Source organism: Neophocaena asiaeorientalis, unplaced genomic scaffold (assembly GCF_003031525.2).
Source record: "Neophocaena asiaeorientalis asiaeorientalis breed wild unplaced genomic scaffold, Neophocaena_asiaeorientalis_V1.1 scaffold275, whole genome shotgun sequence".
In the NCBI taxonomy this organism is placed as follows: Eukaryota; Metazoa; Chordata; class Mammalia; order Artiodactyla; family Phocoenidae; genus Neophocaena; species Neophocaena asiaeorientalis.
This window is the reverse complement of record NW_020173679.1, coordinates 4645486-4672125: the sequence shown is the minus strand read 5'-3', so window position 1 is coordinate 4672125 and position 26640 is coordinate 4645486. Positions and strand designations below refer to the sequence as shown.

The 26640-nt window shown below is 50.6% G+C and overlaps 2 protein-coding genes across 2 annotated transcripts in view; one reads left to right on the top strand and one right to left on the bottom strand.

The window, feature by feature from the left end:
• Positions 1-26640, top strand: part of KAZN (kazrin, periplakin interacting protein) — a 1100080-nt gene that overhangs the window by 915676 nt on the left and 157764 nt on the right. The window lies entirely within an intron of this gene.
• Positions 11448-11827, bottom strand: LOC112402725 (60S ribosomal protein L39-like). Its single transcript, XM_024749823.1, has 2 exons — positions 11703-11827; positions 11448-11496 (listed from the first exon to the last, which is right to left on the bottom strand). The coding sequence occupies exons 1-2, from the start codon at positions 11825-11827 to the stop codon at positions 11448-11450; spliced, it is 174 nt and encodes a 57-aa protein (XP_024605591.1).

Here is a 26640-nt window from a genome sequence, read left to right as displayed (position 1 = left end):
GGGGACTTGGGATGTACCAAGCAGATCCAGGGACAGCCTGAAAACTCCCAGAGGAGGGACAGGGACCTGTCACTTCTGGGGCTAAGAGAGGGACTTGGGCAGACACTCCTGAGTATCTGAGACTACCCAGCTACCTGCAGCCCCACTCCATGGCATTTCCTTGTGAACTGGATTCTAGGCAGAGAAAGGCAAGAACCTAACTTTCTTGAAAGCTACATCATGTAGGGGAGAAAGAGAGGCTTGGGATACAAAGAGACCTGGGTTTGGATTCTGGCTTTGCCATCCACTAGCACTCACTTAACCTCCTGAGCCTCCATGTCTTCATATGTGGAACAGGGTATAGCAGTTGAAGTGCTGTCACCTGTAAGTACTCAACACCCAACTCCAGCTGGCATAAAAAATTAAAATGTTCTTTAGCGTTGTTGACAGGGCACCTGAAGATGTAGTTTGACTTGATCTGTGGCTCTGTCTCCTTTCCTGGTGATCCTCTCCGCTCTGCCCTCCCCTGGGCATCAGCTCCCGCCTCAGGCTGGAGGTGAGACAGCTGCTGAAGTTCTGACATCACATCAGAGAAAGAAAGGTGTTCCTGTGAGCCAGACAGTCAGGAAGAGCTTGCCCAGCAGTTTATAGCAGACATTCCACCCATCTCATTGGTCCAAAGTAGGTCACATGCCCATTCTCCAACCAATAGCTGTCACCAAGGGAATGCCACATGCTGATAGGCTTAGGCCTGAACACCTGAACCAATCACTGGCAAGTGTTATGAGATGATTACCATTGGCTTAAAACATCAGTTCTCAGACTTTTGTCCAGAACCTTGGTGGTTACATTTTCAAAAGTCAGAGAGGACTCCAACGAGCTTCTGTTCGTGTGGACTATATTTATTGATGTTTACCATTTTAGAAATTAAAACTGAAAAAGATTAAATATTTATTCGTTTTTAAAATAACAATAAACCTATTATACATGTTAATATAAATAACATATTTTATGAATAAGAGCTATACTTTCCAAAGCCAAAAGAAGTTAGTGAAAAGAGCAGCATTATTTTCTACTTCTGCAAATCTCTTTAAAATCTGGCTCCACAGAAGACAGCAGGAGTCTCATACCTGTTTCTGCACTCAGGCTGTTGCAATATGTTATTTTGGTTGTACTTTATGAAGAGGATTCAACCTCATGCAGATACGTGCTTGGGAAGGGGAGGTCCTCACAGACCTCCTAGATGGGTCTCAGGAAAGCCAGCTGTCCTGAGAACACACCTTGACAACCGCTTGCTTAAGCTAAGCAAGATTCACGGAGATAATGATCGCCCTTATTTCATAGGGTTGCTGAGAGAGAACTAAGGGAGATTATGTATGTAAATCGCTTAACACAGGGTTCAATAAATGGTGTCTGGGAGAGAGGAAAGACCTCAGGTGAACACAGGTAAAAGCGATAATCCATTACCCAGATGAACTGACTTCTCCCTTCCTTTCCCCAGGGTCCCTCCGCCCACACACATCCCATTATGCCAATCTTGCTACATCTCTGTAAGCAGACATACCACAGTAATTGCCACGGAAAGGAAGATGGGGGCGTTGCTCAACAGAGGGGAAGATCAAACCAAGCTGTCCAATCAAGCACCTGAGTTTCCCTGATCAGAACGAGACGCAGAAGCCAGAGCTGACACTAACTGGGGATCAGGGTGAGCCTCAGATTTGCTGATGGCCCCTCACAAAGGCAGAATGGGGGCCCTTTCTCAGGAGTGGCTGTGCAGTTAGTGCAAGATACGGTCCAGGGTCCAGAGGCCAAAGCAAAGCATCCGAGGTCAGCACCCGGTCAGCAGGTTGGGGTCGGAAGCTGAGAACTGGACGGCATCAGGAAGTCAAAGCAGGACAAGAGAGAGCAGAGGGGGCCTTGGTGACTTGGGAGGAGGAGCAAGAGATTTCAGGCCAAAGGCAGAACCTCTGGCTTGCAGGGAACAGCTGCGGCCCGCGGGTGTGCGCGAACACACACACACACACACACACACACACACACACACACACACACACACACACGGGTGCGGGGCTGGGCAGAAAGCTTGTACCGATTTAATGTCCTTTTCAGAGGAGACAGCAATGGTGTGATAGGCTGGCCACATGGCACAGCTTTCAGAACGATCTCAACTTCAAAAGACACCAAGAGGGGGCATCCCTGGTGGCGCAGTGGTTGAGGGTCCGCCTGCCGATGCAGGGGACACGGGTTCGTGCCCCGGTCCGGGAAGATCCCACATGCCGCGGAGCGGCTGGGCCCGTGAGCCATGGCCGCTGAGCCTGCGCATCCGGAGCCTGTGCTCTGCAACGGGAGAGGCCACAGCAGTGAGAGGCCCGCGTACCACAAAAAAAAAAAAAGAAAGAACAGCAAGAGGGTAGGAACTTGCATCCCCAGCCTCTAGTACATGGCACGTAGCAGCCACTCCGTAACTATTGGTTGGATGGAAGACCCTGTATCCTTGGCCCTAAAAACCAACATATCCCAGAACTTGCAATGCTTCAGCATCTGATTGCATCTCCCAGACTGCCCCTTGCTCCCAAGAGTGGCATCAAAGCTTTTAGCTGACAGTGCATTTGGATTTGGGGCTCAGAACCTGCTCCCCCCACACACAGTGGAAGGAACTCTGCTCTGGGGATCAGGAGACACGGGTTCCAGCCTTAGCTCTATACTAGGTCACTGTGTCATTTAGGGCTTGTCGCCTTCCCTCTTGGTGCCTCAGGTCTCCCATCTGTGGGTGGCGAAAATCATCAGAGGGGGCATCTAAGAGTGGATGCTGAATGAGGGGCTTGGGGACCCAGCAACAAGGAACACAGAATGTTCCACTAGGTCAGGTTCCCAGGTGGGATCAGGAAGGCAAGTTGCCAGCCAAGGGTCAAGGCACCTGGGACCTTTGGGCTGTGGCCACGTCTGACGATGTGTCCCCTCTCAGCCTTAGTGATCCTTTTATAGAGCCCCTTGACCCTGGTGAGCCTACAGGCATTGCCAGCCTTTGACCTGATAAGGATCAAGGCCTTCTGCCTGGGTATTAGGGTCACTGAGGCCTGTGAACTTGAATCTGGGCTATGAGGAATGATTTGAAGGAAAGAAGCCATTTTCGGTCCCAGGCTCAATCTCCTTTTTCCAAATGTGGGATTGGGAGGCAAATAGGAAGGGACCGAATGACTACCGAGCACCTGTGATATGCCAAGCCACGGTCAGGTGCTTTAACTACATACGTGACTTCCTGTCCACATGGTAGGTATCAGTGTCCCAAGAAAATTGAGAGAGAAATGCAGTTTTTTAGCCAAGATCATGAAACCAGGATTTGAACCTCCTTTCTCCTTCCCACTCCCCTCCCTTCCCCTCTCCGTCTCTCCCCCGGGCCCCTGTAATGTCCCCAAGACACCACATCCCCTGCTGCTCCCTCAGGGGATGAGAGCAGCCCCTTAAGAAGCTCTGTCCTCATTTCACTCTCCCTTTGTGACCCTGGATTTCCGCCCTGGGCGTTCAGAGTGGCAGGTTCTGACCGCCCTCTCCCCTCTGCCAACAAAAGCCAGCCGGTAATCCTACTTTCCTGCCCGCCCCGCTCCATCCTCCAACGTAATGTCTTTCTTCCCCTGCTCCAGCCCTGTGGCTGCTTTCAAATCAGGCCAGTGGGACTTAGGCCAAGTTCATCAGGAAGGCCCAAGATGGTCAGCGAGGCAGAGGCTGGTGACCTGTGTGCTCCTGGGGCTCACTCTGGTTTGCTCACCCCGGTGGCTGCACCTTCGAGTTTTGTGGTGCTGTGGGGGCTGCCAAGAAGAGGGGGCAACGTCAGAGACTCCAGAGACAGTATTCCTTCTCCAGATCAGAGCTGCTTCTTAGGGAGCCATCGTCACTCCTGCCCCATGGCCGGCTTCGAGCTCTCCTGCGAGATATCTTTTCAGATGCGTTTGGGGAGGAGCTAAAAGCTCTGGCTCTGCAGTCAGTCCTGCCGCTTTGCATGAGTTGAGGCCAATCAGTGACTCCATGTCACCATCTGCAAAATGGGCACAGTAGTAGTTACTACTCAATAGGGTCTTCAGGAGGTCTGCATGCCTGTAAAGAGCTTAGGCACAGGGTCTGGTTCACAGGAAGGCCCTAGCAAGTGGGTGCAGCTACTACCCACTGAAGTCTATCTGGCTTCTTCTGTTTTCTGGAAATGGGATGGCACCAGAAGGGATGGATGCTGGCATGGTTGGTTCAGAGAAGAAAGTCTTCCTACCCAGACTGCCGTGATTCCAAGGTTAGATACAGTGTCCACTTGGGTATGTTGCACAAACTGTCCATAAATGTGTTCATTCAGCAAATAATTGAGCATCTACTCCATACCGGTCAGTGTCCCAAGGGCCAAGATACAGTGACGACAAGACAAAGATGGCCCCTGTCCTCAAGTTGCTCACTGTCTGGTGGAGAAAGACAACCAATGGGCAAATGACAATCATTAGCAAATGATCTCAGAGATGGAAAAGTGCTATGACAAAAAGAAAACACAGTAACAGTTGGTGACGACCGGGGGGAGGGGCTGCTCCAGGTAAGGTGGTGGGGGCCAGGGCTGACATCTCACTGAGACCTGGACGGAGAGAGGAACGTGGGCACGGCAAGGACAGGGACAGAGCAGTCAGGCAGAAGGTGCAACACGTGTCAAGGCCCGGAGGTAGGAAGCAGCTTGGCTTAGTCACAAGACAAGGCCAGCGGAGATCAGTGACTGAAGTCCAGAGTGGGAAAGGATGGAGCTGAGGGTGGAGGTAGGGGGCAGGGTTAGAGCACGCCCTCCATGCCATTGTTGGGCCTTCAGAGCTTATCCAAAGAGCAAGGAGAAGACAGCGGAAAGTTCTAGGCGGGGGGACGTCACAAGGTCTGACTGGTTATAAGTTCGGCTTTTGGGTGGAGACCAGATAGACTGGGAGTAAGATGGAGGCGGGGGGGCCGCTAGGAAGCTATTGCAATGTCCCCGGAGAGAGATGACGGTGGCTCAGCCCAGGGCGGCAGCAGTTGGGGTGGAAGCCATTGGATTCAAGATACATTTGGAGAGGAAGCCGATGGGGCCTGCTAGTGGGTGGGTCCATCCAAGTCACACCCTGAGAACAGCCACAGCGGGAGAAGCTCCCTCACAGCCCAGTGTCCAAGGCCAAGGTTCAAAGGACTATTAAATCTGTGTTCCCGTAGCTGCCTCTCTTTAGGGTGGCACGGGTTCAGCCTTGTCTGTCTCCCAACAGACAGGGCCAGCATATTTGAGGAGAGTAGAGTGACACAGGGAGTTACGGGGATGGCAACCCTTGGATCCCCTCTCTTCAGAGTACGGTGAGGGTCTCCAGCGGTAGCAGGCACCTTCCACTAAAAAAAACTGATAAAGGCAATTTACTCAGCTGCATATAATATGCACGTGCAGAAGCGACCGACTCTCTGGGCCCGATAGGGACACAGGGACCAGCCAGGCTCACAGCACCTGGAAAGCCTGTGCTAACAGTCACGTGTCTGCACTTAGACTCATTGCCTATCCAAGGATGCTGGGGGCAAACAGGGACCAAGGACATGCTTTGATGGACACAGTCCTTATAGGCTAGAAAATCTGAAGTTCTGAGACCTGCGATTTTTTTTCATCTTCCATGTTATTTCCAAAGGAAACCTAATATGCAGCTGGAGTTAGAAAAATCCAGGCCCTTTTACCAGCTTTACAGCCATTCGGCAAGATGGCGTCATCGAGCCCAGATGAATGCAGCAAGAGTCCTTGTCGAAACTCAGCGAGAGAAGGGGGAGGCCCACCCACGGGGAATGAGGGGCGTGGACAGGTAGACCCCCTTGGAGCAGAAAACGTCCTGGTTTTGTTATTTTGTCGTCATTCGGGGTTTAGAACATTGAGGCAGTTGTCTTTGTAGACACATAAATTATAAATAACCCTTAGGATGCCAGGCTTAGGAGATGCAAGAAAAAGAAAAAAAGAAGAAACCACGAACAACTGCTGATAGCATCTGCACCCTTGTTAACTCAAACGCAGGATCCAAGCTCTACTTTTCCAGGAAGGAGGCTGTGAAGTGGCAGGTTTTGTTCAGTGGCCCTGCAGCCCATTGAGCGCCAGCTACCAGTACAGATTTCCCTTTTGCCCCAGCCCTGCAGATGGGCACCCTCGGGCCTTGGCAGCTGGGCGGGCACCCCTTCTCCCTGCCCGGGGGCGCTCCTGCTTTGGCTGCAGGGACAGGCAGGCTTTGCCGTGGGCACTCGGGGGACTAGAGGTCAGTGCGTTTGCCAGATGCGCAGGGAGAGGATGAAAACGGGAGGCTGAGACCTGCTTGGCTGTCTCTTGGTGACTAAAGATAGGGCTGCTAGAAGGTGACATGTGAATCTACTTGCTGGGCTGTGAAAGACAGGTGCGCCGTGCCCTCCACTGCCCCTGGGTACAGGCTTTGTAAAAAGTTGCTTTGTTTGAAAATCAATTTTAAAACATTGTACCAGAAACAAAATGTAATTTACAAAATCGCAATCCTATTAATCTCACATGAATAGGTAACATTTACTGAGTGCTTACTCTGTGGCAGATGCCGTTCTGAGTACTCTACATGTACTTAAGGCACTTAAGCCAATGAGGGAGGCAGCGTTATTGCTCCTTTTTACGATGAGGAAGCTGAAGCCCTGGGAGGTTAAACAATCTGCTTAATGTCGTACAGCTGGGGCAGGATTCCGTCTCAAGCTCCCCCTGTCCCCAGTGCCTGGCACCCTGTAGTCACCCAGTGACTCGTTATGCTAGGAGGAAGTTGGCTGGTTGATTGATTGGTTTGCTGGGTGATGAGCTACCTGGACCGCTTAGGCTACAGAATTGATAGGGGCCCAGTCTTGAGTCGGCAGACCCAGGTTCCAAGCTCAGTGCAGCCATTTCCTGGCTGTGTGGCCTTGTGGGAGTTACTTCCCCCCATGTGCCTCAATTTTCCTCATTCATAAAACGGGCACAGGAATTGCCCTACTTTGGGTTGTGTGGATCAGAGGAGAGAAATGCCTATAAAAACCTGCTGCATGGCAGCTGCTCTATAACGGGCACTGCGATGCTGCATTCCTGCTGTCGGTGCAGCACATCAGCTTGCAGGATTCGACCTGTCTGCACACGCTCCAGGTCACAGCACAGACAGGCTTGTGTGCTGCATGTCGGATTCCCTGCTGGAGAAGCCACTGCTCGGGTCTCTCCATGTGCAGACGGAGTTGTTTTCCGTCCATCCCAGATTAGTGCATCTTCTGCAGGTGCCCCCAGCCCCAAAGCCAGCTGTTCCCTGGGGGGGCAAGAAGTGCGCTTTGAGTAGGAACAGTCCTGCTGGCCTGTCTTGCTGCCACCTGCAAAACAGAACCCAGTCCCAAGGGCCTGCACTGGAGAAAGAAAGGTCCCCAGGCCCACATCCAGAACATACTCCAAGGGTCTGCTAACCAAATATTAATGATAAGGATGAAGCAAATACCTCATGCAAATGTTCAATAAGAAAATAACAGGGGCTTCCCTGGTGGCGCAGTGGTTGAGAGTCCGCCTGCCGATGCAGGGGACACGGGTTCGTGCCCCGGTCCGGGAAGATCCCACATGCCGTGGAGCGGCTGGGCCCGTGAGCCATGGCCGCTGAGCCTGCGTGTCCGGAGCCTGTGCTCTGCAGCGGGAGGGGCCACAGCAGTGAGGGGCCCAAGTACCGCAAAAAAAAAAAGAAAGAAAATAACACACCACATGAATTCGGCTTACCATTAACTGCCCAGTGGAACTTGGATGTGAACGGTGGACAATTTAACAGTTGATGTGACTGTCTTCAAAGTATACTGGTTTTTTTTCTCTCTTTCTCACTCTTTCTTCCCCGAGCAGGGTGACCTTCCTAATTGCTTTGCTTAAGTGGATGTTAAAACTTGTTTTCATTCCTTGACATGGTTGACAGAGTTGGGTCTGGAGCAGGTCACCAGGAACATGCCTGGTAGCAAGGCTCAGAAGTGAGCCATGCAGAAACACAGCTACATAGACCAATGGAACAGAAGTGAGAGCTCAGAAATAAATCCATGCATATCCGGTCAACTGACATTTCACAAGCGAGCCAAGAATACTCAATAGGGAAAGGACAGTCTCTTCAATATATGGTGCTGGGAAAACTGGATATTCACGTGCAAAGGAGTGGAAGTGGAACCCTCTCTTACACCACTCACAAAAGTTAACTCAGAATGGATTAAGGATGTAAACATAAAACCATAAAACTCCTAGAAGAAAGCAAAGGGAAAAAGCTCCTTGACATTGGTCTTGGCAATGGTTTTTTTGGATACGACACCAAAACACAAGCGACAGAAGCAGAAATCAACAAGTGGGACTACATCAAACTAAAAAGCTTCTGTACAGCAAAGGAAACAATGAACAAAAGGAAAAGGCAACCAACCTACAGAATGGGAGAAAATATTTGTGAACCACATATCTGATAAGGGGTTAATATCCAAAATATATAAGGAACTCACACAACTCAATAGCAAAAAAAAAAAAAAATCCAATATTAAAATGGGCAAAGGACCTGAATAGACATTTTTCCAAAGAAGACATTCAGATGGCCAATAGTTATATGAAGAGGTGTTCAACATCACTAATAATCAGAGAAATGCAAATCAAAGCCCCAATGAGATGTCAGCTCACACCCGTCAGAATATTCTGCTATTTTCAAAAATACAAGAAATAACAAATGCTGGCAAGGATGTGCAGAAAAGGGAACTCTCATGCACTGTGGGAATGTAAATAGGTGGAGCTACTACGGAAAACAGTATGGAGGTTCCTCAAAAATTAAAAACAGAGCTGCCATATGATCCAGCAATTCCACTGTTGGGTATTTATCCAAAGGAGATAAAAACAGTAACTCGAAAATATATACGCACCCTCATGTTCATTGCAGCATTATTTACAATAATCAAGACATGGAAACAACCTAAATGTCCATCAATGGAGGAATAAAGAAGTTGTGGGGAATTCCCTGGCGGTCCAGTGGTTAGGACTCCGCGCTTTCACTGCTGAGGGCCCGGGTTCAATCCCTGGTCAGGAAACTAAGATCCCGCAAGCCAAGCGGGGGGGCCAAAAAAAAAAAAAAAAAGTTGTGATATATATATGTGTGTGTGTGTGTGTGTGTGTATATCTATATACACACACACACATATGTGCATATATATGTGTGTGTGTATATACATACACATATGTGTGTATATATGTATATGTGTGTATACATACACATACATGTGTATGTGTGTATATATATGTGTGTGTGTGTGTGTGTATATATGTGTATATATATGAATTCTATTCAGCCATTAAAAAAAGAAGGAAATCCTACCATTTGCAACAACACGGATGAACCTGGAGGACAGTATGCTAAGTAAAATAAGCCAGACAAACGAAGACAAATACCATATGGTCTCACACATGGAATCTAAAACCATAAGTCAAACTCACAATAACAAAGAGAATGGTGGTCACCAGGGGCTGGTGGGTGGGGAGGTGGGGAGGGCAGAGAGAATGAGGAGATTTTGGTCAAAGGAGACAAACTTCCAGTTATCAGAGGAATAAGTTCTGGGGATCTAATGCACAGCGTGGTGACTATAGTTAGCAGTATTATATTATATACTTGAAAGTTGCTAAGAGTAGATCTTAAATGTTCTCACCCATAACAGCGGCAACAACAAAAGGGTATTTGTGTGAGGTGAAGGATGTGTTAACTAACCTTGTTATGGTAAACATTTTGCAATATATACAGATATCCAGTTATCACATTGTACACCTTAAACTTACACAGGGCTATATGTCAATTATGTCTCAATGAAATGGAGGGTGCGGGGCAGATAGGAAAGAAAGAAGCAACCTGTCGCATGGCCGGTGACCTGGGGGAAGTAGCCCGATGCTGAACAGGAGTCCAGAGTTCATTGTATAGTTCAGCCATTTTGCTTTCTGCCCCATAAAATAAAAATGTCAAAAAGGGCATGTTTATATCTTTTCAGCATCACAGAATGTAAAACAAAATGTAAGAATTGAAAGTGCAGATGATTAGTTGAAGCATGCAAGACATCTTTAAAATTAAAAATCATCGTGTTCACCGTCTCACTAGTGATTTCATCCTTTTCTAGGGGACAAGCTAGCGACCCTAGGTGCTCACCCCTGAGGGTAGGTGGCAATGAAATAATCCCAGGCTATCCTCAGTCATGGAGCACTTGATATGCCTCCTTCTTCTGAAGATCTGGAAGGAGGGTGTCGCTGAAACAGAGAAGCTGTGAGTCAAATTGAAGTATTCAATCTGGCCATCCCTCCACTGATGGGTCAACACTCTCCCTCCGTTCCTCCCCCCACCCCCCCGTGCTGGCCTTTAAAATGAAGCCCCTGCAGGAATAGAGACACATATGTAGAGAACAAACGTATGGACACCAAGGGGCGAAAGTGGTGGTGGGGGTGGGGGTGGGATGGACTGGGAGATTGGGATTGACATGTATACACTAATATGTATAAAATGGAGAACTAATAAGAACCTGCTGTATAAAAAACAAAATGAAGCCCCTGCCCCAGAGGAGTATCCTGTCCGTGGAGGACGAATGACTCCCAGGAAGTGCCCTGAGACTTTGGGACTCAAGAGTGTGTTCCCTGGACCAACGGCATATAAGCACCTCCTGGGAGCTCAGACCCCACTCCTGAATCTGCATTTTAACAAGATCCCCAGGAGACGGACATGCTGGTGAAGGCTGAGCCGCTCTGAGATGATGCCCCAGGAGGCAAATTGAGTTTGGAAAAATGCTCTGGGTACAAAGACAAGGCGTGATTACTCTGCCTGGGCATGTCCTGAACTGCTTCCAGAAAGAAGTATCCTCTGAGCTCTGTTGCAAGGGATAGACTAGACGGAAGGGGTTTAGTGGAGGCAGAAAGAACATTCCAGGCAGGGAGCATGGAGTGAGCAAAGTCCTGGAGGTGTTAAAGAGACAGCGAGGTGTGTGTGTCGGGGTGGGGGGGGGGGCACTGCAAATGGAGATGCATTTCCAGAAACCTGGCTTAGCTGTTTCTCACCTGAGTGGAGGGGCACCCTTCCTCTACCCCCATCTCTTCACAGAGCAGATGTGCCCACTCCAGAACGTCTCTGGCACCTCTCTTCATTGATGTTGTGAACTGGGCTTTGCTCCATCAACCTGGGCTGGGACTCTATGCAATGTGTCACTTGCTTCTGCACTAACTCAGTGCCAGGATTGTGCTGGGCATCTTCCCTGCTTTATTTCATTTATTTTTTTTTAAAGGTTTCACATATTTATTACTGAGCTAGACAGTGAGCAGTGGTGAGGAAATATCAAGAGGAGTGAGCCGTTCTATTTCTCCCATCACACAGGCAGCTGTTCAGACAGTAGTGATGTTCTGATGTGGTAAGGCGCACTTGACCTTGACACAGCATAAATGTGCACCACTTCATATGTGAGCTTCCTTATAGACCCAGCTTGGTTCTTCTCCAATGTCTTCTCTTGGAGTCGTACCTGATTTTATTTTATTTTATTTTATTTTATTTTGCGGTACGCGGGCCTCTCACTGTTGTGGCCTCTCCCTTTGCGGAGCACAGGCTCCGGACGCGCAGGCTCAGCGGCCATGGCTCATGGGTGCAGCCGCTCCGCGGCATGTGGGATCTTCCCGGACCGGGGCATGAACCCGTGTCCCCTGCATCGGCAGGCAGACTCTCAACCACTGTGCCACCAGGGAAGCCCTGATTTTATTACCAGTTTTCATTTGAATCCATTGGGGAATGGGACGATTCTGCTTTTGTTTCTTGGCCAGGAATCGCTTGATCCTCAAAGTCTTGTGGGAAGACATGGCGAGAGCAAATTCAACCGCACGTGTGATGGCGGCAAGAGAAAAGAGGAGCATTTCATTTATTCTTAAGGACAACTCACCCAGAAGGTTCTAGAGAGACAGAATAGCAGAACAACTAAGAGCATGTGCTGGAGCCAGACTGCCTAGGTTCAAATCTCACCTTTGGTCCTTACTAGTAGTATCCTTGGGAAAGTTAAAGTTGTTTTACCTATCCATATCTTGAAGTTTCCTCTGCTATACAATTGGAAATAATAGTGCTGTATACTTTGTAGGGCTTCTTTGAGGATTAAATACATCAGATATAGTTCAGTGCCTTGGCAAATGGTGAGTTCTACATGTGACAGTTTTTAATCACTCTTATTATCCCATTGAACAGATGAGGAAACTGAGGCTCTGAGAATTAAAGTGATTTCTCCAAGGTCACAAAGTTAATACTCCACTACCTTTGCAAGGATTCACCATGGGCTGCCCTCTCTCTCCCACTTAGCTTGACTTGGAGACCCCTTACATCCTGTCCACAATCTCCTCCTCCAACACCATGCCCTTGCTTCCCACCCAGCGTCCCTCCCACCTAACTGAAGACATCTCATCTCAGATGTGTGCCTCTGCGTCTGCTACTGCCACCACCCCTTGGCTTAGGCTGTTTTCTCTGCCCAGAATGCTCATCTCCCCATCTCTGCCCATCCTGACTGCACCTCTGCCCTTGAGACCCTGCTGATGTACCTGGTGGAGGGAGCCCCCTCCTCTACATTTCCGGATGCCCCCTCCTCAGCTGGCCACCTCCACCCCCCGGGCACCCAGAGAGCCGGGGCCACACTTTATACATCCTGGCTTTCTCCCCGCTTGCCTAACATGGTGCTCAGTGTGCAGTCAGTCCCCAGCATGGGTGACCCTCCCTCTCCAGATCCTTTTCCTGGCCCGGGGCTCTGCTGATTCAGCTCAGAGTTTCTCAACCTCAGCACTACCGATGTTTGGGGCCAGATAATTCCTTGTTTGGGGTTCTGTCCTGTGCATCGTAGGATGTTTAGCAGCATCCCTGGCCTCTACCCTTTAGATGCCAGTAGTTAAGTCCCCTCCCTGATTGTGATAACCCAAAATGTCTCCAGACATGGCCCAATGTGCCCTGTGGGGCAAAGCTGCCCTCCAATGGGAACCAATGAGAACCAGAATTTCCCCTGGGGTGACCAGGATGAGAGAGGGGGTGACTTTAGCATGGGAGGCCGTGGGGGGCAGGGGGGCAGTTGAAATCCCCAAACGTACATGCAGGGAGGTCACAGAGACCGGGAAGGATGGTGGAGATGGTGAACGAGAGGGAGCGCACCCATGTCCTGCCAGCCACGGCCAGGTGGAAATGTGGTCCAGCTTCTGCCAGATTTTGAGACTCTTCAAAAGAAGCCAGAAATCCTGTCCTTTATGTGAAATTCCCTGATTCTTATTTACAAAACAGAAACAGACTCACAGACTTAGAGAATGAACTTATACCAGGGGGGAGGGGTGGGGGGAGGGATAGACTGGGAGTTTGGAATTGACTTGTACACACTACTGTAGAGATAACCAACAAAAAAAGAAGAAGAAAAATTCCCTGATTCTTAAGTGTTGGCAACTAACATGAATTTGTTTTAAACATTGTGGGAAGACCAGAATATGTCTGTGAGCCAAATGTGGGCTTTGCGACCTTTCCTACAGACCAAGCTTCCACCCTATAAGCTTTGGGCGGCTCACACCTGCTGGGCCCACGGGTCCCCCATTCTCTCAGCAGTGGTTTGTGTCTTAGGCATTGTGCACAAGCCCATGTTAGGGCTCTGGACTACACAGACAGTCTCTGCCCACACAGGCCACTCCAACCCCCTTCTGAAGCCCAATTCCAAAGAGGCGGAGGGTTCTAGACTCCCAAGCGATAGAGAATATGGAAAGTACCCCAGGAAGGGGGTCAAGAAGCCTGAGCGGTCATCTGACTCTGGCACTGATTTGCTGTGTGACCTTGGGCAATCACTCCCCCTCTCTGGGCTTCAGTTTCCTCCTCTGTCACGTGCTTGTAGGATGAAGAAAGAGAAGGGTGGAAGAATGCATGCTTTCTGTTCCTGGGACTCGAATGAGTATTTCCTCTTGGCAGCACAGAACCCCACCTGGCTTACCCAGGGCCCAGCGGGCATTCTTGTCCTCAGACTGACCTGGGCAGGGACAAGCTGGTTCCACCTCCCAGCCCAGGAATCCTGCATTTCAGAGCGGCGAGTCTGGGTCATCCTCATGGACTCTTTTCTCTGTGTAATTAGGTTAGCAATGCTGGAGGCTGCTTCACGGGTGGAAGCCGCCTTTCCATCACTGGGAAGAGTGAGACTGTTGGCCCCTGCTGGTGCTGATGGCAGAGCTCTGGGTCTGTGAGACCGTCTCCCTGCCCAGAGGTGCTCATGGCCACAGGACGGCTCAGGTGGGCAAGCCCGCACCTGGCCTGTCTGCAAGCCCTCAGACAGTTTCCCAACGGGCTCTGCAGCTGAGGGGAGCCTTCCTTAGGCTGATAGGAGCAGAGGGGCTCTGGGAGATCTTTTTATCCAAGCTCCGAATTGTATAGATGGGAAAACTGAGGCCCGGGGAGGGAAAAGCGTTGACCCAAGGCCACCCAGTCAACAGAACGAACACCCACATCTCCTGACTCCCTTGTCCTGTGTTCCTTCTCATCTAACATCAGGTTCTCCTGGAAGTGGGCACTGGTGAGATACACAAAGAGTGACAGATAGACAGACAGACAGACAGACCCAGACAAGCACTGACTTTGCCCATCACCACCTGTGGCCTAAGACCAGCGGTTGTGGACTCCGTGCCTGGAGCCCCCATGTGCTGACTTACAGGAACGAGGGAGCAGGGGATGAGGGATGGAGGACACACTGTTACCCTGTGGGATGGAATGGGGGTTCTATCACCAGACCTCCTGATGTTTTCAAAATAAAGCTAAATATCTGAATTTTTTGGTGTAATTTATCCAAATTTTTAAGTGTTGGCAACTAATTTTTAAAATGCTTTTTAGTAGAATACTAGGAAAAGAAAACATATTCACAGGCAGTAACTGGCTCTAGGTCCACCGGTTTGCAACCTCTGATCCCTTCTCTTACCCTCAGTTTACCCTGCTTTAAAGTGAGTATCATGGGACTTCCCGGGTGGTCCAGTGGTTAAGACTCCAAGCTCGCAATGCATGGGGGCATGGGTTCAACCCCTGGTCAGGGAACTAAGGTGCCACATGCCTCACGGCGCAGCCTAAAAAAATATTAATAAAAAATAAATAAATAAAGGGGGCATCACGACAGTACCCCCTCTCATAGGGCAGTTGAGGGATTAAATGAGATAAAACCACTAGAGGGCCTATCATACCACTGGGCCCACAGTGAAAGGTAGCTGTTGTTATTTATTAAGACATGGGATCCTTTTCTTAGAAGAAACGGGAAGGGACTTGTTAAGCTTAGCACAAGGCAACTAGGAGGCCCTGAGCCAGAACTCAGGATCTTTCCAACAATCCACAAATCCGAGTGTGTGCTTGCTGTATGCCTGGTGCCCTGGGCATGTATCAGTTTAAAACCCTGTCCCCGCCTTGAATTTACAAGGGAGGTGGGACTGGGCTCACCCAGCAGCTCGTGGGGTTGTCCTTCAACTCCAGGAATCCAAGAGCATCCCTCCACCAGGCCCCTAATCTGGGAGAAACATCCTACTTTCAAAGGTCAGATCATTAAAAACAAAAAGAATGCAGCTCCTTTCACATTAGACAACACATTTCTGCTTGTTTGTTTTAATGAGAAACTTCAGGGGGAAGATGACAGTCCTTCCACGTAGCTGTTCGACAAATCTGCCTCCTGAAACCAGTTCCAAAGATATGTAAAGGACAGTTCTGGGGAAAAAAGAATTTAAACAAATTCTAATTAGTCCCTGTGGGACTAGGGGCCATTGCCGATTTCTGCCCTGAGAACCCGGAGACCAGGGCCTAAGGTTACTTCCTGATGTCCAGGGTACAGAACGATCTTCTTCCTGAGCTCAGCCCACACAGCGGCCGCTGGGGGCAACGTCAGGCCCGTTCCTGGCTTTGCTGGAGGCCTTGTGGACACAGAGCCTGAGGTGCTGATGGAGGCCATGCATGCTCTGCCTTCAGGGTGGGAGAAGCCGGAGTCGCTCTGGCTGACATGCCTGAGTTCTGGTGGGCGGACAAGCAGGTAGAGCCTGTAATTACAGGAAAGCGGCCGGGGGCGTGTGTGGACAGGCCTCCCAGAGCCCAGGCAGGTGGCCTCCTGACAAGGGAGGCCCCTAGGGTTTGGACTCTGGGTGCAAAAAGCCATCAGGGTGGAGGAGGGGTGGTTATGTAGCTGTGATGCCACAGCCGCTGACAAAATGACCTTGCTCTGCTCCACTGCCTCGTTCCTACCCGGCAACTCAGAAGGACATGAAGACCTAGCAGTCCTTCCTCCAGGCATTGGCAGTGGCCCTCACCTTTATCAGCATCAGGGTTACATGGAGAGGGCTGTTAAAACAGACTGTCAGGCCCCACCCCAGGAATTTCTGACTCAGGAGGTAGGGATGGGGCAGAGAATTTGCGTTTCTCATACATGCACAGGGATGGTGCTGATACAGCTAGTCTAGGGGCCACACTTCGAGAACCACTGCTCTAGGGCTTCCTGAAGTCAGTCTGCTTGGGCCCTGATTTTCTGTGTGTCTCTGGACAGGTATCTGAGCCTCTCTGGACTTCTGTTTCTCTGAAGGAGAAGCCAGCTTTGTCTTTGAACAGATATACCCCACCTCGGTGCTGAGATGCCTAATTACTACTTGCAGGTAGCTCAGAGACCTTCACATGAAAGGCCCAGGCCTTTGCACAAGGTTCTTATTCCATGGTTCCAACTTGCTTCTGACCACTGTGAGAGCTGTTGCTTTAGGAGAGATTGGCACTTTAAGCCTTAAAGGGACAGGCCAGGCCAGCATCTCTGGGCCTCAGCGCTCACCCTGCCTGCAAGAATATTGAAGCCATTTGCTAGCCTGGTCTTTGAGATCGTTTTGTTTCCTTGGGGAGGGAGGTGGCAAGGGCTCATCACTGTCCCAGTGGTAAGGCCTCTGTGGCACAGAGAGCCATAATCAGAGTCATATCTACCAGCCGTTCTCCTTTCTCACCTGAACGTCCAAGTGGACCGTGACCTTTCTACACTCGGGAGCCTGTCACCCTTCCCCACAGTATCTAGGGCAGGAGTGGACTCATGGCAGATGCTGAGTGCAGGCGGACCCCAAGAAATGAACAAGCAAATAACCAAATGGTTCCTTAATCGGCCCCTCAGCCTGGGTGTTTGGCCCTCTGCAGTTACGTGGGCTTTCGCACTTCCGGTCTCCTTTGTTCCTCACAGGACAGTCATGGGGAGATAGGCAAGTATTCTCATCCCCATTTCACAGGTGGGGAAACTGAGGCCCCCGGAAGGTGGCCCGACTTGCCCAACTTTACTAGTAAGTAAAGGGCAGTTGCAGAAAGCAAAGTCTAGAACTCCATGCCGCAGACCCTCACCACAGCCTCTCCCGAGTCTAATCGGTTTTCTTTTCCATGTCCCTGTAAGAGCCATTCTGCAGGTATTTGCCATGGAGATGAAACTGGGAGAGCAGTGATCTAGGAATCCAGACCCTTCCTGGTTCCGGGCCGGGAGGAATAGTTTCAACTTTGCAAGAATTGCCAGTCTTCCCCAGGGGCCTGCCTTAGGCCCGCTTGGTGTCACGCGCTGGTACACCCGGGTCCCCATGGCAGGCTAGACCTCATGGTGCTTCACCTCCGGAGCCCAGTACTGTGCCTGCCACATGGTTGGTACACAATCGGTATTTGTTGAGCCAACGAATGAATAAATGAAGACAGACGTGGTTGAAATACTGGGTCTAAACTTACCAGCAGTGTGACCTTAGACAAATCCTTCCACTCTCTAAGCCTTGGTTTCTTCAACTGTAAAATCAGAATACTAATAATTTTTATAATAATACAAAATAGTGGCATAATAATTAAGAAAACTGGCTCTGGAGCCAGAACTGCCTGCCTCTGCCTCCTAGCTCCATCCTATTCTACTGGGTGACCTCAAGCAAGCTACTAAGCCTCTCTGTTCCTTGGCTTCCTTATTGATAAAGTGAGGATTGTGGTAGTACTTATGTAGTGTCGTGAGGATAAAAATGAGCTAATATGTGTAAAGTGCTCTATCCAATATTATAAATAACCCTTAACAATGATGATTCTATCTCTGTGCATTGGTAAATTAAATTATAACATTTAAGTAACACGTACCCGGCAGAGTGCCCGGCACAGAGATGGAAGCGCTCAGTAAACAGTGACCATTATTCTTATCTTGGGCACTCACTGGCCCATAGCTCTCTGTGTCTCTTAAATCACACATAGGAAGTGGAGACACGGGGCCTGAAAATTGTGGTGGTGGACATAGTGGTCTCATTCCCAGGAGCCACCAACCCACAGTTGAGGAAGGTAAAGTACCTCCAGTGGCCACCGGGGGCAGCAGAGGTCCCATCCCCAGATGCCCTGCTGAGGGTTCCCTGAGTCCCATGTCCAGGAAGTAGGTAATCAAGGAAGGGTTGACTATTCCACCGTGCCCACAGGCAGGCATTCTCCATAACCCTGACATGCAAGGCATTCCCCCAGAGAACACCCCTCACTTCTGAGGGTTAGACTCCCAACCCTGCATTGAACAGCCACATCATCTTGGATAAGTCCCTTTGTCTTCCCTAAACCTCAGTTTTCTCAGCTGGGACATGGGGATACAGTGGTTTGGAGGGTTGAATGAGCTAGAAAGGACAGTCCCTGGGGTGAAGTGTGTGCTCAGTGACAACTTTTTCCAAGGTAGCATGATGGTTATTAGCCCAAACTCTGCAGCCAGACTACATTAAGCTTGAGTCCTGCCTACAACACTCATTGGCTGTGTGCCTTTGGGTAAGTGACTTAACTTCTCTGTGTCTGTCTCCTCATTTGTAAAATGGGGATGATAATAATAGTACATGTAACTCTCAGAGTTGTTGGGAGAATTAAATGAATGTCTAAAGTTTTTAGAACAGTGTCCGGCACATATAGTAAGTGCTGTGTAAATGTTTGCCTATTATTATTAGAAGTCATAGTATTTTGGCTGCGTTGGGTCTTCGTTGCTGCGCGCGGGCTTTCTCTAGTTGCGGTGAGTGGGGACTACTCTTCATTGCGGTGCACGGGCTTCTCATTGCGGTGGCTTCTCTTGTTGCAGAGCACGGGCTCTAGGCGCGCGGGCTTCAGTAGTTGCAGCATGTGGGCTCAGTAGTTGTGGCTCACGGGCTCTAGAGCACAGTCTCAGTGGTTGTGGCACACGGGCTTAGTTGCTCCGCAGCATGTGGGATCTTCCCGGACCAGGGATCGAACCCGTGTCCCCTACATTGGCAGGCAGATTCTTAACCACTGCACCACCAGGGAAGTCCCCAAGTCGTAGTATTTTTGATGTTATTGTTATTTATTCTGAATAAGCTGCAACATTTCAGCTTTCTGCAGAAACCTCCCTGCTTGACATGAACTCCCCAGAAAGAGGCTTAGAGGAGACGGGAGAGATATGGCCCCTGGATGAGGACGGACTTTTTCCTTTTGGTGCAGCTGAGAGTCTAATTTGGGACGCAAGATGGTCTGAGAGACAGGGCACAGAAGACAGCCGCACTCAGTGAAAATACTTCAGTGCCTGGCTTTGGGCTAAGTTTCTTCTGGCAGAGGTGATCAGGATCTTCATCAGGTCATCTGGGACCCAGGAAAGATCAGCAAAGAATACCAATGAGCCCATGACAGGCGCACAAAGGTCTCCAGCCAAGAAGTCCTCGCCAGGACAGATGGCAGGATGGAACAGGGGTAAAATCCTCCACCCCCCAAGGGCTGAGGTCTAAGTAGGTGTAGGGGAAAATCCCAGTCTAATCCTTTCCGCTGCACCTGTGCCCCCGAGTCCTACTGGGATGGCCAAGGGAAGAAGAGGAGATCAGTACGTACCCACTGGTGGCGTCAGCCACAAAGACATCCCAGGGCCTGCCAGAAGGACTTCTGAGAAATAGATCAAAGGCTGCAGATCTCCATGGAATAGCTGGTAATGCTTATCTGGCTTGGAAACAATGGGCACGTCACTCCGGCCTCCTCCGGGAATGTCCTCAAGCCCACTTTTGCGAGGGTTTACCTTGTGCTAATCACCATTCAGGAGCCCTGCGTGTGCCTCTTCTCATTGAAACTTCCTTCCACAGCCCTATGAGGTAGTGGCCACAGTCATCTCCATCTTACAGAGGAGGAAACTGAAGCTTCCAGGGGTGAAATCATTTCTTCTAGATCATACACTAGTGCGTATCAGAGCCAGGATTTGAGTCCTGCTCTCTCTGCCTCCCCAAAATGTGTCCCCAGCCTCCTGGGGTGGGCAGCCTCCAAGATGGCCCTCAGTGACCCCTGCTTCCTGTAGTCAAACCCTCCCATCCAGGGTGGACTCAGAGTAGGGCTCGAACCCACGTCCCCTGCATTGGCAGGCGGATTCTTAACCACTGCACAGCTAGTGATGTCCTGTGATCTACTTCTAATGAACAGAACAGGGAGAAGGTGATGGATGCCATTTCCAAGATTAGGTTACAGAGACAGAGGTTTCCATCTTGTGCACACCCTTTCTTGCTTGAAGCCCTTGAAGCCCTTGAGGGAAGCAAGCTGCGATTTTCCAAGTAGATCTATAGCTCTATTGCAAAGAATGAGGGTGGCCTCAGACCCACAGCCGAGGAGGAGCTGAGGTTCTCAGTCCAACACAAGAAACAGAATCCTTCCAGAGCCACATGAGTGAGCTGGGGAGTAGATACTCCCCAAGGAGAGCCTTGAGTTGACTGTGCCTTTGCTCCCCGGCTGACACCTTGCCGGCAGCCTGCACAGAATTCCTGAGCCAGAGGCACCCAGCCAGGCCACCCTGGATTCCTGACCCACAGAAACTGAGAGATAATAGATGCTTCTTGTGTCAAGCCTCTGCGTTCCGGGGAGATTTGTCACGCAGCAGCAGATAACTAATACACTTGCTCTCACTACTAGCAACACACACAAAACATACCCCCACAACCATCATGAGAAGGATTAAAAAGACTCACTCAACCATAGCGGGCAGAGCTGGGAAGGCCCTCCTCCCATCTGCTGACCCGGCCCTTCATTTTGCTTTTGCCGGTGAGGGTACTTAGTTGCAGAGACAGAATGACCCTTTGCCACAGTCACACACAAGCTAGGGGATCGCTACCGAGGTCTCCAGACTCCAGGAACTCATGAGGGTGTTAAATAGACAAAACAGCGTGGATTCCTAAGAATCCACAGTTGCTACCTTGTCTTAGTGCCAGGTGTTTGAAAAGAGCACTGTTGGCTGGAAGATCTCAGTAAAACCTCCTCTACAAATACTAAAAACACAGCCAAGAAAAAAAAAAAAACCTGAAAAATTCCAGTGGGCTCAAATATTCAATTTCAAGTAGATACCGAATATAGTGGAGTTCTTTAGTACAACGTTTCTGGTTTTGTTCCTTAAGCCAAATATATCTTGTCATGTCACTTGCTCCTGTGATCTAAAGGGAGTTCCCCTGGCAATGAAGGTACACTGTGAATGGGAACTGCACTGATCCCTTGTGTCCCTGTGCCCCAGCCTCCTTTTTGTTTCCTTTGGTGGCGCTGTATTGGCCTGAGGTCGGGGTCATGGGGACATCGTCTGGCCTCAGAGCTTAGAACTAGAGCAGCCTCCCAACCCTCAGGCTGGGTCGCCCATCCCCACCCCTGCCCGCCCCCACCTCGAATTCTCACTGTGCCTTTGCTCCTTATGAGTTGTCAGGAGGACTGGATGGGGCCAATTCCTGCATCCTTTCCCCACACCCAAATCCTCCCTTCCCACTGCCTTGCAGAGGCTGGATACAATGTACGCTGGAGAAGGACAGAGTGGCCACATCCCAGGCCCAGCTGTCTCCAACATCAATTCTTAGCATCACCCATGGAGGCCGGGTAGATCTTCTGGGAATAGGACCAGCTACATAATTTGCGGATCCCAATGCAAAATGAACATGTGAGGCCATTAGTTCAAAAATAATTAAGAATTTCAAGGCAACGACATTAACCCCAGCATAGGGCCCTTCTGCAAGGCTGCACGTTCAGAAGCCAACCTGGGCTTGGAGTCTCTGATAAAGACCACCCTGGAGCTGCCGTTCCTAGAGGGCCTGCCCAAGCTGCTCAGAGCAGAAAATGGGCTGTCGCTTCCCGGCTGTTGCATCTCCTGTTGCAGAGCTGAGCAGAAACATCTCGTAGGCCCAGGGTGTCCTCAGAATCAGAAACATACCTCCAGGAGGAAAGACCTCCCACCCAAGGCAGATGGTTTTCTGGAAGGCTGCAGGCTGCTGCTGTCAGAGGTTGGCCTGCTAGCAGAGCTGTGGACAGAGAGAGAGGGAGGGAGACAGAGAGAATGAAGCCAAATGGGGAGGCCTGGGCAGTCTGAAAACCCCAGAAAGCAAAGGCAGGTGTGCCCAACTGCCATGTGAATTCCTGGCCCTGAGTGTGGGGAAAACACACACACACACACACACACACACACACACACACTAGAAGGATTAAAAAGACTCACTCAACCATAGCGGGCAGAGCTGGGAAGGCCCTCCTCCCATCTGCTGACCCGGCCCTTCATTTTGCTTTTGCCGGTGAGGGTACTTAGTTGCAGAGACAGAATGACCCTTTGCCACAGTCACACACAAGCTAGGGGATCGCTACCGAGGTCTCCAGACTCCAGGAACTCATGAGGGTGTTAAATAGACAAAACAGCGTGGATTCCTAAGAATCCACAGTTGCTACCTTGTCTTAGTGCCAGGTGTTTGAAAAGAGCACTGTTGGCTGGAAGATCTCAGTAAAACCTCCTCTACAAATACTAAAAACACAGCCAAGAAAAAAAAAAAAACCTGAAAAATTCCAGTGGGCTCAAATATTCAATTTCAAGTAGATACCGAATATAGTGGAGTTCTTTAGTACAACGTTTCTGGTTTTGTTCCTTAAGCCAAATATATCTTGTCATGTCACTTGCTCCTGTGATCTAAAGGGAGTTCCCCTGGCAATGAAGGTACACTGTGAATGGGAACTGCACTGATCCCTTGTGTCCCTGTGCCCCAGCCTCCTTTTTGTTTCCTTTGGTGGCGCTGTATTGGCCTGAGGTCGGGGTCATGGGGACATCGTCTGGCCTCAGAGCTTAGAACTAGAGCAGCCTCCCAACCCTCAGGCTGGGTCGCCCATCCCCACCCCTGCCCGCCCCCACCTCGAATTCTCACTGTGCCTTTGCTCCTTATGAGTTGTCAGGAGGACTGGATGGGGCCAATTCCTGCATCCTTTCCCCACACCCAAATCCTCCCTTCCCACTGCCTTGCAGAGGCTGGATACAATGTACGCTGGAGAAGGACAGAGTGGCCACATCCCAGGCCCAGCTGTCTCCAACATCAATTCTTAGCATCACCCATGGAGGCCGGGTAGATCTTCTGGGAATAGGACCAGCTACATAATTTGCGGATCCCAATGCAAAATGAACATGTGAGGCCATTAGTTCAAAAATAATTAAGAATTTCAAGGCAACGACATTAACCCCAGCATAGGGCCCTTCTGCAAGGCTGCACGTTCAGAAGCCAACCTGGGCTTGGAGTCTCTGATAAAGACCACCCTGGAGCTGCCGTTCCTAGAGGGCCTGCCCAAGCTGCTCAGAGCAGAAAATGGGCTGTCGCTTCCCGGCTGTTGCATCTCCTGTTGCAGAGCTGAGCAGAAACATCTCGTAGGCCCAGGGTGTCCTCAGAATCAGAAACATACCTCCAGGAGGAAAGACCTCCCACCCAAGGCAGATGGTTTTCTGGAAGGCTGCAGGCTGCTGCTGTCAGAGGTTGGCCTGCTAGCAGAGCTGTGGACAGAGAGAGAGGGAGGGAGACAGAGAGAATGAAGCCAAATGGGGAGGCCTGGGCAGTCTGAAAACCCCAGAAAGCAAAGGCAGGTGTGCCCAACTGCCATGTGAATTCCTGGCCCTGAGTGTGGGGAAAACACACACACACACACACACACACACACACACACACACACACACACACACACACCCAGGCCAAACTTGGCTGAGAAAGGAGAGCAGCAGAATTTCCCCAGGGCTGGGGGGCTTGAGAAACAGCTTGGATCATTGAAACGTCAGTAGAAAACACGTGCAGACTCCTAAGAGGTTGCAGAGGGGACCGACAGGCCAAATAGAAACTTCTAGACATATTTCCTTTGTTGTTCTTTCTCCTCCCTCTCCTCTTTCTTCTTAGGTTTTAAAAAGTTGCCAACATTTCAAATTTAGACTTCACATAAAAATTCATATTCCTGGCTTCCCTGGTGGCGCAGTGGTTGAGAATCCACCTGCCAATGCAGGGGACATGGGTTCGAGCCCTGGTCCGGGAAGATCCCACATGCCACGGAGCAACTAAGCCTGTGCGCCACAACTACTGAGCCTGCGCTCTAGAGCACGCGAGCCACAAGTACTGAGCCACGTGCCACAGCTACTGAAGCCTGTGCACCACAACTACTGAGCCTGTGCTCTAGAGCCCGCGAGCCACAACTCCTGAAGCCTGCGCACCTAGAGCCCGTGCTCCACAACAAGAGAAGCCACCGCAAGGAGAAGCCTGTGCACCGCAACGAAGAGTAACCCCCGCTAGCCACAACTGGAGAAAGCCTGCATGCAGAAATGAAAACCCAACACAGCCAAAAATAAATAAATTAAATAAATTTTTTTTAAAAATTCATATTCCTAGTAGCTCCAAAAAAAGAAATCCAGAACCTCTAGTAACACTAGAGCCAAGTTCCTGTATGACAGCAATCTACTGCCTCCGCTACAGGGGCTGGTGGCCTCTTGTTTGCTGCAGTCCCCATCGCTCCTAAGGTCTCCCTGACGTTGAATCCAAGTGGCAGGTGCTACATATTTGTGCTTGCGCTGCTGTTTTCTCGTTATGGAGTTAACGGGAAAGTGAATGTTTCTATCAAAAGTGGGAAACTAGGAGGTTGACCAAGAGTTCCATGTACTTCAAGAAATACGGGAAAGAGCATGTCTCCTTGTGGAAGCGAAGAGCCTCCCTACAAGTTTAATACGCAAAGAATTTCTAAGTACAAAGAATACAACCTAAACGCCCTGCGAAACAGACCACAGCAGTCCCTGCACTGCCCACCTCACTCAGTCGTGTCCCTGTTGCATCCCTGAAGGCATCCAAAACAGAGTCTCCTGGACCAGATGTCTCCAGAATGCAGGGGCACTCCCAGCTTCTTCTCCCATGAGGGCTCAGAGCGATCTTTCTTTTGTTCTGTTCTGATGGTTTTCCCAGCAAAGGCAGGGGACTTGGGGGATTCCTAGCATCTCCTGTCACTTGGTGTGGGGTCAGTTTCCTTCTCCCAGAGCTGTATGGGTGTTTAACCCCATGGGTGGGTTTCTTCCCGAGCCGCGAGCACCACCAGCGTTTGGCGTACCTGTCAGCCCTCCACTGGGCAGTTGAGGGGTCCAGTTCGACAGGGGGAGGGGGTCTGAGGCAGCCCTGTGGCCTTCCACAGCTGGGCTAGTGTCCCAGTCATTGGGAGGGCAAGGAAAGTAGGGGGTGGGGTGGAACCTGGGAAGGCCATGGTGGATGTTGGCCAGGCCATAGTGGTTGCTCAGACGCAGGGCTCCCTGCCCACAGTCAGGAAAGTGACCTGCAGAAGGTTTTAGAGATTGGCGGGGGGAAGTAATTTGGTTCCCACCAGTGGTTGGAGAGCCATATGCCAGTACCTATAAATTCCCAGAGCTCAGGCCTGGGCCAGTGGGAGCCATAGGTGACTGAGCCAGGCCTAGAAGGGGTGGGGTGCATGCTGCCTGAAAGGGGAAACTGAGGACACCACGGGAAGTGTGTGATTCCTTATCTAGCCACGTAGCCTCGCCTTCCCATGTCTGCCACAGGGGGAAACCGGACCTGCCACCCAGGGCTGCGGGGAGATAATTAGTCCTTCTAAAGAACATCGTAATCCCCAAATCAAACGGGGTTCAGAGCCGCAAACTCACCGTACAGCGAGCTCTGTCAGCCACAGGGACACCCGCTGCAGTGGGTGGGCTCTGATTTGCAGACCCTCCAAGGAGCCAATTCCTACAGGGCTTGACTGGCCTAATAACTGCCCCACCCACCCACTCGGGGCGCCAAGCTCCTGACCTCCCCTGGGAACCACCTCACCTGCCACATGGCTGCCCAGAGGGGTGCTCAGAAGTAGCACTGAGGGTGGACAGGGTGGGAATTCCTGATGCCCCATTTTATAGATGGGGAAGCTGAGACGGAGGACGTGCCCCGCACCAGTTTACAACTTCCTCATAGGTGTGGACCATATATCAGTTTTCCTCCCCCACTGGCCCAGCCATTGCGCCCAGTACTGTATGCACTTAAAGAAGGACTGGCCACACCACAGTGCAGGTGAGTGAAGGAGATGCCCCAGAGCTCCCACCCCTCTTCCTGCCCGCTCTTTCCGCCCTCTCTCGGCCACTTGCTGGGGCTTCAGCTCTTTAGCAAGGCTGTCCCAAGGGTATCAGAAGAGTGGAGAGACACATGCAAACTGGGGTACCAGGCAGCTGTCCCCTTGATGCACACACTTGAGGTTTTCAAAGACCTGGATTCAGGCCTGTCACTCCCGACCCCTGTGGCACTGGCCATCTTTCTAACCCTGAGTTTCTCCAGGAATGACCATGCCGGGGATGCACCGAACGGCCAGGGCCGGGCTTACAAAGGGGCGACGCGGCCCTCCCCCGGGCCCTGGGGGGAGGCTGGGC

What these genes read in the sequence shown, in the direction of transcription:
- LOC112402725 (XM_024749823.1), bottom strand. Translation starts at nt 11,827, where the DNA reads ATGTCTTCCCACAAGACTTTGAGGATCAAGCGATTCCTGGCCAAGAAA. An exon ending in AGGGCTTCCCTGGTGGCACA is followed by an intron (nt 11,497 to 11,702) that starts GTGGTTGAGAGT and finishes AAATAAAATCAG; the next exon opens with GTACGACTCCAAGAGAAGAC.